Below are 13,817 nucleotides of genomic sequence, written 5' to 3'. Positions count from 1 at the left end.
ATGGGAGCCTGCATCAGGAATGGGAGCCTGCATCAGGAGTGGGAGCCAGCATCGGGAGTGGGAGCCAGCATCGGGAGTGGGAGCCAGCATCGGGAATGGGAGCCAGCATCAGGAGTGGGAGCCTGCATCAGGAATGGGAGCCAGCATCAGGAATGGGAACCTGCATCAGGAATGGGAGCCTGCATCAGGAATGGGAGCCAGCATCAGGAATGGGAGCCAGCATCAGGAATGGGAGCCAGTGTTAGGAATGGGAGCCAGCATCAGGAATGGGAGCCAGCATCAGGAATGGGAGCCAATGTTAGGAATAGGAGCCAGCATCAGGAATGGGAACCAGCACCAGGAATGGAAGCCTGCATCAGGAATGGGAGCCAGCATCAGGAATGGGAGCCAGCGTCAGGAATGGAAGCCAGCATCAGGAATGGAAGCCAGCATCAGGAATGGGAGCCAGCATCAGGAATGGGAACCAGCATCAGGAATGGGAGCCAATGTTAGGAATGGGAGCTAGCATCAGGAATGGGAGCCAGCATCAGGGATGGGAACCTACATCAGGAATGGGAGCCAGCATCAAGAATGGGAGCCTGCATCAGGAATGGGAGCCTGCATCAGGAATGGGAGCCAGCATCAGGAATGGGAGCCAGCATCAGGAATGGGAGCCAGCATCAGGGATGGGAACCTACATCAGGAATGGGAGCCAGCATCAAGAATGGGAGCCTGCATCAGGAATGGGAGCCAGCATCAGGAATGGGAGCCAGCATCAGGAATGGGAGCCTGCATCAGGATTGGGAGCCAGCATCAGGAATGGGAGCCAGCCTCAGGAATGGGAGCCAGCATCAGGAATGGGAGCCTGCATCAGGAATGGGAGCCTGCATCAGGAATGGGAGCCAGCATCAGGAATGGGAGCCAGCATCAGGAATGGGAGCTAGCATCAGGAATGGGAGCCAGCATCAGGAATGGGAGCCAGCATCAGGAATGGGAGCTAGCATCAGGAGTGGGAGCCAGCATCAGGAATGGGAGCCAACGTCAGGAATGGGAGCCAGCATCAGGAATGGCAGCCAATGTCAGGAATGGAAGCCAGCATCAGGGATGGGAACCTACATCAGGAATGGGAGCCAGCACCAGGAATGGGAGCTAGCATCAGGAATGGGAGCCAGCATCAGGAATGGGAGCCAACGTCAGGAATGGGAGCCAGCATCAGGAATGGGAGCCAATGTCAGGAATGGAAGCCAGCATCAGGGATGGGAACCTACATCAGGAATGGGAGCCAGCACAAGGAATGGGAGCCAGCGTCAGGAATGGGAGCTAGCATCAGCAATGGGAGCCAGCATCTGGAATGGGAGCCAGCATCAGGAATGGGAGCCAGCATCAGGAACGGAAGCCAACATCAGGAATGGGAGCTAGCATCAGCAATGGGAGCCAGCATCAGGAATGGGAGCCTGCTTCAGGAATGGGAGCCACCGTCGGGAATGGGAGCCAGCATCAGGAATGGGAGCCAGAATCAGGAATGGGAGCCAGCGTCAGGAATAGGAGCCAGTGTCAGGAATGGGAGCCAGTATCTGGAATGGGAGCCACCGTCGGGAATGGGAGCCTGCATCAGGAATGGGAGTCAGCATCACAACTCGAACAGTAGTCAGGGGAGCTTTGGGTTCTTGTCTTGATTGAAGGGGTTAGTCACTCGCCTCTCTATGTACTGTGCTTACTGTACAGTCACAGAATATCGAAAAACAATATGTTCTGATGACCCCACCCCATATGTTTTTTTTATATATTATTTCTTATATTTTTAGTTTATTGGCTTTGACATTTTTGCATTTGGTCAGACAGTGGATGAGTATGTGGCACAGACAGAGCAGGCTGAGCAGTGCAGGAGGGAGATCCAGCACAAGAGGTGGACAGAACGAGTGGCAGATCCCATACAGAAAGCCATCGAGAAATACATCGATAACCAATCCAGTGAGGATATAGAAAAGCGGAGGAGACGTCTCCTGGCTCAGTACTTACGATATTGCAATAAGAAGGTAAAGTTATAGACAAATGAATGGGCAAAAAATGCTCATAATTTACAGTGTTTATCCTGCCAACACTCAGTATTTGCAGAAGATTTTTCTGCTGCAAATACTGAACATGTGCATATATCCTTATGTAAGTTCTATTCATGTACACAGGGCAGTATTATAGTAGTTATATTCTTGTACATAGGGGGCATAGGGGTCTTTCACCGGGAAGGAACAACCACGGGAAGGGCAGCATCCAAAATGGAAAACCACCTATGCCAAAAGATGGCATCCATCCACAGACAGCTGTTTCGGGGTATTTGCCCCTCATCAGTGTAGAGTAGGAAACTGGCTATTAGGAGCAGTGCCTAGTAAAAGGACTATAAACATAAGGATGAATGACCTCGGGGAGATCAAAACATCCAACACCGCGGAGACACCATCACGTGTTTCTCAACGCAGTGATCCAGAACACTGCCCCCATCCCTTATGGGAAATATGCAGATGCATGTAGAAATAGCCAGGTCTTTCACCTGTACATAGGAGCAGTAGTATAGTAGTTATATTCTTGTACATAGGAGCAGTAGTATAGTAGTTATATTCTTGTACATGGGGCAGTATTATAGTAGTTATACTCTTGTACATAGGGGCAGTATTATAGTAGTTATATTCTTGTACATAGGAGCAGTATTATAGTAGTTATATAAGGGGACGGGAAGAAAAACATTAGACTCAAACAAAGACGACCCAGGAAAACATACTCAGAAGGGAGGTAAGAACATTTCTAAAACAATCCACAGTGAGGAGATTGGAACAAAACAAAATCCTCTAAACTGCATGCTCGCAAACGCCAGAAGCCTGACAAACAAGATGGAAGAACTAGAAGCAGAAATATCTACAGGTAACTTTGACATAGTGGGAATAACCGAGACATGGTTAGATGAAAGCTATGACTGGGCAGTTAACTTACAGGGTTACAGTCTGTTTAGAAAGGATCGTAAAAATCGGAGAGGAGGAGGGGTTTGTCTCTATGTAAAGTCTTGTCTAAAGTCCACTTTAAGGGAGGATATTAGCGAAGGGAATGAGGATGTCGAGTCCATATGGGTTGAAATTCATGGAGGGAAAAATGGTAACAAAATTCTCATTGGGGTCTGTTACAAACCCCCAAATATAACAGAAAGCATTGAAAGTCTACTTCTAAAGCAGATAGATGAAGCTGCAACCCATAATGAGGTCCTGGTTATGGGGGACTTTAACTACCCGGATATTAACTGGGAAACAGAAACCTGTGAAACCCATAAAGGCAACAGGTTTCTGCTAATAACCAAGAAAAATTATCTTTCACAATTGGTGCAGAATCCAACCAGAGGAGCAGCACTTTTAGACCTAATACTATCTAATAGACCTGACAGAATAACAAATCTGCAGGTGGTTGGGCATTTAGGAAATAGCGACCACAATATTGTGCAGTTTCACCTGTCTTTCACTAGGGGGACTTGTCAGGGAGTCACAAAAACATTGAACTTTAGGAAGGCAAAGTTTGAACAGCTTAGAGATGCCCTTAATCTGGTAGACTGGGACAATATCCTCAGAAATGAGAATACAGATAATAAATGGGAAATGTTTAAGAACATCCTAAATAGGCAGTGTAAGCGGTTTATACCTTGTGGGAATAAAAGGACTAGAAATAGGAAAAACCCAATGTGGCTAAACAAAGAAGTAAGACAGGCAATTAACAGTAAAAAGAAAGCATTTGCACTATTAAAGCAGGATGGCACCATTGAAGCTCTAAAAAACTATAGGGAGGAAAATACTTTATCTAAAAAACTAATTAAAGCTGCCAAAAAGGAAACAGAGAAGCACATTGCTAAGGAGAGTAAAACTAATCCCAAACTGTTCTTCAACTATATCAATAGTAAAAGAATAAAAACTGAAAATGTAGGCCCCTTAAAAAATAGTGAGGAAAGAATGGTTGTAGATGACGAGGAAAAAGCTAACATATTAAACACCTTCTTCTCCACGGTATTCACGGTGGAAAATGAAATGCTAGGTGAAATCCCAAGAAACAATGAAAACCCTATATTAAGGGTCACCAATCTAACCCAAGAAGAGGTGCGAAACCGGCTAAATAAGATTACAATAGATAAATCTCCGGGTCCGGATGGCATACACCCACGAGTACTAAGAGAACTAAGTAATGTAATAGATAAACCATTATTTCTTATTTTTAGTGACTCTATAGCGACAGGGTCTGTTCCGCAGGATTGGCGCATAGCAAATGTGGTGCCAATATTCAAAAAGGGCTCTAAAAGTGAACCTGGAAATTATAGGCCAGTAAGTCTAACCTCTATTGTTGGTAAAATATTTGAAGGGTTTCTGAGGGATGTTATTCTGGATTATCTCAATGAGAATAACTGTTTAACTCCATATCAGCATGGGTTTATGAGAAATCGCTCCTGTCAAACCAATCTAATCAGTTTTTATGAAGAGGTAAGCTATAGGCTGGACCACGGTGAGTCATTGGACGTGGTATATCTCGATTTTTCCAAAGCGTTTGATACCGTGCCGCACAAGAGGTTGGTACACAAAATGAGAATGCTTGGTCTGGGGGAAAATGTGTGTAAATGGGTTAGTAACTGGCTTAGTGATAGAAAGCAGAGGGTGGTTATAAATGGTATAGTCTCTAACTGGGTCGCTGTGACCAGTGGGGTACCGCAGGGGTCAGTATTGGGACCTGTTCTCTTCAACATATTCATTAATGATCTGGTAGAAGGTTTACACAGTAAAATATCGATATTTGCAGATGATACAAAACTATGTAAAGCAGTTAATACAAGAGAAGATAGTATTCTGCTACAGATGGATCTGGATAAGTTGGAAACTTGGGCTGAAAGGTGGCAGATGAGGTTTAACAATGATAAATGTAAGGTTATACACATGGGAAGAAGGAATCAATATCACCATTACACACTGAACGGGAAACCACTGGGTAAATCTGACAGGGAGAAGGACTTGGGGATCCTAGTTAATGATAAACTTACCTGGAGCAGCCAGTGCCAGGCAGCAGCTGCCAAGGCAAACAGGATCATGGGGTGCATTAAAAGAGGTCTGGATACACATGATGAGAGCATTATACTGCCTCTGTACAAATCCCTAGTTAGACCGCACATGGAGTACTGTGTCCAGTTTTGGGCACCGGTGCTCAGGAAGGATATAATGGAACTAGAGAGAGTACAAAGGAGGGCAACAAAATTAATAAAGGGGATGGGAGAACTACAATACCCAGATAGATTAGCGAAATTAGGATTATTTAGTCTAGAAAAAAGACGACTGAGGGGCGATCTAATAACCATGTATAAGTATATAAGGGGACAATACAAATATCTCGCTGAGGATCTGTTTATACCAAGGAAGGTGACGGGCACAAGGGGGCATTCTTTGCGTCTGGAGGAGAGAAGGTTTTTCCACCAACATAGAAGAGGATTCTTTACTGTTAGGGCAGTGAGAATCTGGAATTGCTTGCCTGAGGAGGTGGTGATGGCGAACTCAGTCGAGGGGTTCAAGAGAGGCCTGGATGTCTTCCTGGAGCAGAACAATATTGTATCATACAATTATTAGGTTCTGTAGAAGGACGTAGATCTGGGTATTTATTTATTATGATGGAATATAGGCTGAACTGGATGGACAAATGTCTTTTTTCGGCCTTACTAACTATGTTACTATTCTTGTACATAGGGGCAGTATTATAGTAGTTATACTCTTGTACATAGGGGCAGTATTATAGTAGTTATATTCTTGTACATAGGGGCAGTATTATAGTAGTTATATTCTTGTATATAGGGGCAGTATTATAGTAGTTATATTCTTGTACCTAGGAGCAGTATTATAGTAATTATATATTCTTGTATATAGGGGCGGTATTATAGTAGTTATATTCTTGTACATAGGGGCAGTATTATAGTAGTTATATTCTTGTACATAGGGGCAGTATTATAGTAGTTATATTCTTGTACATAGGGGCAGTATTATAGTAGTTATATTCTTGTACATAGGGGCAGTATTATAGTAGTTATATTCTTGTATATAGGGGCAGTATTATAGTAGTTATATTCTTGTACATAGGGGCCGTATTATAGTAGTTATATTCTTGTACATAGGGGCAGTATTATAGTAGTTATATTCTTGTACATAGGGGCAGTATTATAGTAGTTATATTCTTGTATATAGGGGCAGTATTATAGTAGTTATATTCTTGTATATAGGAGCAGTATTATATTAGTTATATTCTTGTACATAGGAGCAGTATTATAGTAGTTATATTCTTGTACATAGGGAGCAGTATTATAGTAGTTATATTGTATATAGGGGCAGTATTATAGTAGTTATATTCTTGTACATAGGAGCAGTATTATAGTAGTTATATTGTATATAGGGGCAGTATTATAGTAGTTATATTCTTGTACATAGGGGCCGTATTATAGTAGTTATATTCTTGTACATAGGGGCAGTATTATAGTAGTTATATTCTTGTACATAGGGGCAGTATTATAGTAGTTATATTCTTGTATATAGGGGCAGTATTATAGTAGTTATATTCTTGTATATAGGAGCAGTATTATATTAGTTATATTCTTGTACATAGGAGCAGTATTATAGTAGTTATATTCTTGTACATAGGAGCAGTATTATAGTAGTTATATTCTTGTACATAGGGGCAGTATTATAGTAGTTATATTCTTGTACATAGGAGCAGTATTATATTAGTTATATTCTTGTACATAGGGAGCAGTATTATAGTAGTTATATTCTTGTACATAGGGGCAGTATTATTGCAGTTATACTCTTGCACATGAAAACAATATTTTCAATATTTCTTTTGCTGATCTATTTTTATTAATATATGTTTAGTATTTAATCCTTTTTTTTTAGTAATAATAACATGTAGATGATTTGTGATTTGGGCCGGTGCTGTGGGACTGATTAATATTCACATGATGTCGTTGTTTTCCTCCAGGGTTGTGCATTTATGAACGATTATGACTCCTCCGAGTATGATCCATTTATTAATCGTCTTTACAAACAATACCTCCGGGTAAGAGAAGCCTAATAAAGGGCATTATTAACTTGTACACAGTCCTGAGAACTACCTGGCAAGAAATCTCCTGCAGGTGACAGTGCTACAGTGAACATACCATTATGTAAAACTAGATGGCAGCCCGATTCTAAAGAATCGGGAGTCTAGAATCCATATATACTTTATTTATTCAAATGTAAGAATAATACAATTAATAAATAATAGTAAGAAAGAACAAAAATAATAGGCAGTATATGGAGAAAACACCAAACAAAAGTTCAAAATTGGTGTGAAAATGTCACTGAACCACTTCACAACTAAATATATATAGTTTTGGTAAATGGTATTATCATTTTTTTGACGAAATTCGGCAGGAGCTTGAAGAGCAACGTCACTGGGCCCGCCTCCACGCAGTAGAAACTTGCTGTGAGGTAAAAATTCAAAAATCACACCAAAATGGCGGGCGGAGTGTGTCACAGTACGGCACGTTTCTGATTGGTCGCTCGCAACAGGCGGCAACCAATCAGACACTGGACACTGTTGACGTCACTTATCTCCGGACATTAGCTCCGGACATTAGCTCCGGACATTATCTCCGCACATTAGCTCCGGACAAAGCCACGGAAGTTGGCACAAATTGCAGGAAGTAGTATTCTAGGCAATTATATATTAGATACGGCATCGCAGTAAATGAGGAGCACGACAGATTCATATGATAGGAATGTTTCCCAGTCACTACAACGTAACCTTCATTGTGAACTTACCTTAGTAAAGCAGAAGTCAAATTTGCTTATTATTTTAAAGCGTACAGTGCATTGAAAAAGTATTCATACCCCGTGAACTTATCCAAGTTTTTTCACGTTATACCCAAAAATTTAAATGTATTTATTGGGATTTTATGTAATATTTCAACACAAAGTAATTGTTTGTGACATTAAAGGAAATTATATTGATTTCTGATTATGTAAAAAATATAAAATTGAAAATAGTGAAGTGCATTTGTATTCAGCCCCCATGAGTCAGTACTTTGAAGGACCACCTTTTGCTACAATTACTGTTGCCAGTTTTTTTGGGTCTGTCTTTGCACATCTAACGGCTGAAGTTTCTCCCCTTCTTTTTACACTTGCTCTCGCTCATTGAGATTGGATGGAGGTATCTGTGAACAGAAATGTTCAGGTCTTGTCCCAGATTGTCAATGGGATTAATGTCTGGACTGTGTCTGGGCCATTCACACATATGAATAAGGTGTGATCTAAACCATCCATTGTAGCTCTGGTAGTCTGTTTAGTTTCATTGTCCTGCTGGAAGGTGAACCTACACCCCAGTCTCAAGTCTTTTACAGCCTCTAACAGGTTCTCCCCCAGGATTGCCCTGTCGTTAGCGCCAGCCATCTTCCCATCAACTCTGACTAGCCTCCCTGGCCCTGCTGAAGAAACCCTCCCCACAGCATGATGCGGCCTCTACCATGTTTGACGGTGGGGATGGTGTTCTCAGAGTCATGTGCAGTGTTAGTTTTCAGCCACAGTGTTTTGCAGTAAGCCTAAAAAGTTCTCCTGTGGTCTCCTCTGATTGGTGCACCTTTTTCCACATGCTAGCTGTATCCCCTTTATAACTTTTTGCAAACAGTACTTCTTATGGCTTGCTTAAAAAATGGCTTACATCCTGCCACTCTTGCATAACGGTCAGATTTGTTGAGTTTATGACCAATAGTTGTCCTGTGGACAGATTCTCCCACCTGTGCTGTGGATCTCTGCATCTCTTCCAGAGTGACCATGGGCCTCTTGGCTGCTTCTCTAATTAGTGCTTTCCTTGTTACGATGTCAGTTTAGGCAGACATCCATGTCTTTGTAGGTTTGCAGTTGTGCCATACTCCTTCCATTTTGGATGATGGATTGAACAATGCTTTGTGAGATGTTCAGAGTTTGGGCTATTTTTTTTTTATAAGCTAACCCTGCTTTAATCTTCTCCAAAACTTTATCCCTAACCTGTCTGGTGTGTTTCTTGGTTTTCAACCCTAATGTTCTCAAACAAACCTCTGAGGCCTTCACGGACCATCTGTACTTATACTGAGAATAACTTACACACAGGTGGACTCGATTTACCAATTATGTGACTTCTGGTGGCAATTGATCACTCCGAATTTAATTTAAAAGTAACAAACTACAGGGAGGATGAATACAAATGCACTTCACAATTTTGCGATTTATATTATTTTTTAAATAAGTAGAAAACCATATATCATTTCCTTTACACTTCACAAATACTTGCTACTTTTGTGTTGGTATATCACAGTAAATCCCAATAAAATTCATGTAAGTTTGTTTGTAACTTGAAAACGTTCACGGGGCATGGATACTCTTTCAAGGCATTATACCTATCTGTGGCCAGAGCGATGGACAGTTCCATAGTTCCCTACGGGGTGTACAGCGCTGCAGGATTTAAGCACATGAGCCTCCTTCGCAGGGCTGTGGAGTCAGAGTCATGGAGTCGGAGCCCCTTTTGGTGGCATCAGTGTCTTGGAAATTGAGAAGTCGTTGTCGGAGGTTTGGCTTACCGACTCCACAGCCCTGCTCCTTCGCAGTGCAATTCAGAGCTATTTTTTGAGTTATCAGTGGAAGTCTCAGGACCAGGACTCCCACAGACCAGCAGAACATGTAAGGGGACATTGGATATAAACGCAACATTAAAACTGCAACACCAAGGCGGAAAAGTTGTGAAATTATGGAAATCACAGGATGGATACAGTAGACATGGTAATAATCTGAAAATTATGGAAAAACGGAACACAAATTTTCCAAACATCTTGATTTATTGTATGGAGTCTGAGTGTCACCTACAGAAATCCCGGCACTTAAAGACTTGGCTGTTATCAATGAGGTTATTAATGGTCGTCTGAGGAATGTTCTGCCTCACTGAATTCACTTGAACAAATCATCAAGATCGGCTGCTGGCAGATCCTTTTGTAATCACCGACCAATGACATCCAAGATGCACTTGATGGAACACAAGTCCAGAGAAGCTGCAGCCATGGTAGCAGGTTTAGGCCACACAGGCTGCTCACAGGAGCACGAGTAACATGTGGCCTGGCGTTGTCATGTTGAAAAATGGTTCCTGGGACACTTTGGAGAAATGCCCGTACCACTGGTTCCACCACCAAATCAATGTAATTTTGAGCTGTTAGTAGACCTGGAATCAAGACTACAGGGGTCTGGTTACCATATACAGTACAGATCAAAAGTTTGGACACACCTTTTCATTTAAAGATTTTTCTGTATTTTCATGACTATGAAAATTGTACATTCACACTGAAGGCATCAAAACTATGAATTAACACATGTGGAATTATATACTTAACAAAAAAGTGTGAAACAACTGAAATTATGTCTTATATTCTAGGTTCTTCAAAGTAGCCACCTTTTGCTTTGATGACTGCTTTGCACACTCTTGGCATTCTCTTGATGAGCTTCCAGAGGTAGTCACCGGGAATGGTTTTCAGTTCACAGGTGTGCCCTGTCAGGTTTAACCCCTTACCGGCATCGGACGTACTATACCGTCCGATGCCGGCTCCCCTGCTTTGATGCAGGGCTCCGCGGTGAGCCCGCACCAAAGTCGGGACATGTCAGCTGTTTTGAACAGCTGACATGTGCCCGTAATAGGCGCGGGCAGAATCGCGATCTGCCCGCACCTATTAACTAGTTAAATGCCGCTGTCAAACGCAGACAGCGGCATTTAACTACCGCTTCCGGCCGGGCGGCCGGAAATGACGTCATCGCCGACCCCCGTCACATGATCGGGGGTCGGCGATGCTTGTGAATGGTAACCATAGAGGTCCTTGAAACCTCTATGGTTACTGATTGCCCGTCGCTGTGAGCGCCACCCTGTGGTCGGCGCTCACAGCACACGTGCAATTCTGCTACATAGCAGCGATCAGCAGATCGCTGCTATGTAGCAGAGCCGATCGTGCTATGCCTGCTTCTAGCCTCTCATGGAGGCTATTGAAGCATGGCAAAAGTTAAAAAAAAAAAAGTTTAAAAAAAATGTGAAAAAAATAAAAAAAACATAAAAGTTTAAATCACCCCCCTTTCGCCCCAATCAAATTAAATCAATAAAAAAAATATCAAATCTACGCATATTTGGTATCGCCGCGCTCAGAATCGCCCGATCTATCAATTAAAAAAAAGTATTAACCTGATCGCTAAACAGCGTAGCGGGAAAAAAATTCGAAACGCCAGAATTACGTTTTTTTGGTCGCCGCGACATTGCATTAAAATGCAATAACGGGCGATCAAAAGAATGTATCTGCACCGAAATGCTATCATTAAAAACGTCATCTCGGCACGCAAAAAATAAGCCCTCAACCGACCCCAGATGATGAAAAATGGAGACGCTACGAGTATCGGAAAATGGCGCAATTTTTTTTTTTTTTTAAGCAAAGTTTGGAATTTTTTTTCACCACTTAGATAAAAAATAACCTAGTCATGTTTGGTGTCTATGAACTCGTAATGACCTGGAGAATCATAATGGCAGGTCATTTTTAGCATTTAGTGAACCTAGCAAAAAAGCCAAACAAAAAACCAATGTGGGATTGCACTTTTTTTGCAATTTCACCGCACTTGGAATTTTTTTCCCGTTTTCTAGTACACGACATGCTAAAACCAATGATGTCGTTCAAAAGTACAACTCGTCCCGCAAAAAATAAGCCCTAACATGGCCAAATTGATGGAAAAATAAAAAAGTTATGGCTCTGGGAAGGAGGGGAGCGAAAAACGAACACGGAAAAACGAAAAAATCCCCCGGTCATGAAGGGGTTAATAAGTGGGATTTCTTGCCTTATAAATGGGGTTGGGACCATCAGTTGTGTTGTGCAGAAGTCTGGTGGATACACAGCTGATAGTCCTACTGAATAGACTGTTAGAATTTGTATTATGGCAAGAAAAAAGCAGCTAAGTATAGGAAAACAAGTGGCCATCATTACTTTAGGAAATGAAGGTCAGTCAGTCTGAAAAATTGTGAAAACATTGAAAGTGTCCCCAAGTGCAGTTGCAAAAACCATCAAGTACTACAAAGAAACTGGCTCACATGAGGACCGCCCCAGGAAAGGAAGAACAAGAGTCACCTCTGCTTCTGAGGATAAGTTTACCCAAGTCACCAGCCACAGAAATCGCAGGTTAACAGCAGCTCAGATTAGAGAACAGGTCAATTCCACACAGAGTTCTAGCAGCAGACACATCTCTACAACAACTGTTAAGAGGAGACTTTGTGCAGCAGGCCTTCATGGTAAAATAGCTGCTAGGAAACCACTGCTAAGGACAGGCAACAAGCAGAAAAGACTTGTTTGGGCTAAAGAACACAATGAATGGACATTAGACCAGTGGAAATCTGTGCTTTGGTCTGATGAGTCTAAATTTGAGATCTTTGGCTGCAACCACCATGTCTTTGTGCGACGCAGAAAAGGTGAACGGATGGACTCTACATGCCTGGTTCCCACCGTGAAGCATGGAGGAGGAGGTGTGATGGTGTGGGGGTGCTTTGCTGTTGACACTGTTGGGAATTTATTCAAAATTGAAGGCATACTGAACCAGCATGGCTACCACAGCATCTTTCAGCAGCATGCTATTCCATCCAGTTTACGTTTAGTTGGACCATCATTTATTGTTCAACTTGACAATGACCCCAAACACATCTCCAGGCTGTGAAATGGCTATTTGACCAAGAAGGAGAGTGATGGGGTGCTACCCAGATGACCTGGCCTCCACAGTCACCAGACCTGAACCCAATCGAGATGGTTTGGGGTGAGCTGGACCGCAGAGTGAAGGCAAAAGGGCCAACAAGTGCTAAGCATCTCTGGGAACTCCTTCAAGATTGTTGGAAGAACATTTCCGGTGACTACCTCTTGATGCTCATCAAGAGAATGCCAAGAGTGTGCAAAGCAGTCATCAAAGCAAAAGGTGGCTACTTTGAAGAACCTAGAATATAAGACATAATTTCAGTTGTTTCACACTTTTTTGTTAAGTATATAATTCCACATGTTAATTCAAAGTTTTCATGCATTCAGTGTGAATTTACAGTTTTCATAGTCATGAAAATACAGAAAAATCTTTAAATGAGGTGTGTCCAAACTTTTGATCTGTACTGTATTATGTCACTCCACACCATAATCCCTGGAGTAGGCCTGGTGCTATGTTCCCTCTTGAAGGCCTCCGCATGGCATTACCCTCGTGTTCTCCAGAACAATCTCTGGCTATTGTTGCGTCCAAGACAAAAGAGGGACTCAATGCTGAAGAGGATAGAATTCCTTTCCTGCCGCTGGTCTAATAATAATTTGATTTCTTTAGTGCCAATATGTTCTATAGCACTTTACAATTAAGCAGAGAATGTTCAAGCAATAAAGACATTACAAAGTGCAAAAGTTACAGAAGGCGTGAGGGTCCTTCTCGCCAGCTACAATCTATAACAGATTAATGGGAGGGACCGGATTTTGAGGAAAAATTTGAATGGGGAGTCAATTGAGGTGTTAAGCCTGTCTAATGAGATGTGTTTTTAAAGCATGCTTAAAAAATGTAAGGACTATGTATTAATGTGATATTCCAGGGTAGTGCATTCCAGAAAAGTGGTGCAGCACGAGAGAAGCCTTGGAGACAGAGGTGGGAGGTTTGGATTATGGAGGATGTTCATCTCAGATCAGCTGCAGAACGGAGGGCAACGGTAAGGTGATAGAGATGAGGGAGGAGATGAAGGGTGGTGCAGAACGG

General features: G+C 42.3%; 1 protein-coding gene across 2 annotated transcripts in view; it reads left to right on the top strand.

Moving 5' to 3' along the window:
* FAM228B (family with sequence similarity 228 member B) overlaps positions 1-13,817 on the top strand; it is a 42,727-nt gene that overhangs the window by 25,477 nt on the left and 3,433 nt on the right. For both annotated transcript variants that reach the window (XM_069768147.1, XM_069768148.1), the window contains exons 5-6: positions 1,818-2,015; positions 7,006-7,083. In XM_069768147.1, the coding sequence (XP_069624248.1) occupies positions 1,818-2,015; positions 7,006-7,083 (276 nt within the window). The remainder of the gene's footprint in view (positions 1-1,817; positions 2,016-7,005; positions 7,084-13,817) is intronic.

The sequence above is a fragment of the Ranitomeya imitator genome, chromosome 5 (assembly GCF_032444005.1).
Source record: "Ranitomeya imitator isolate aRanImi1 chromosome 5, aRanImi1.pri, whole genome shotgun sequence".
Lineage (NCBI taxonomy): Eukaryota > Metazoa > Chordata > Amphibia > Anura > Dendrobatidae > Ranitomeya > Ranitomeya imitator.
This window is presented reverse-complemented; position numbering and strand designations above follow the sequence as displayed.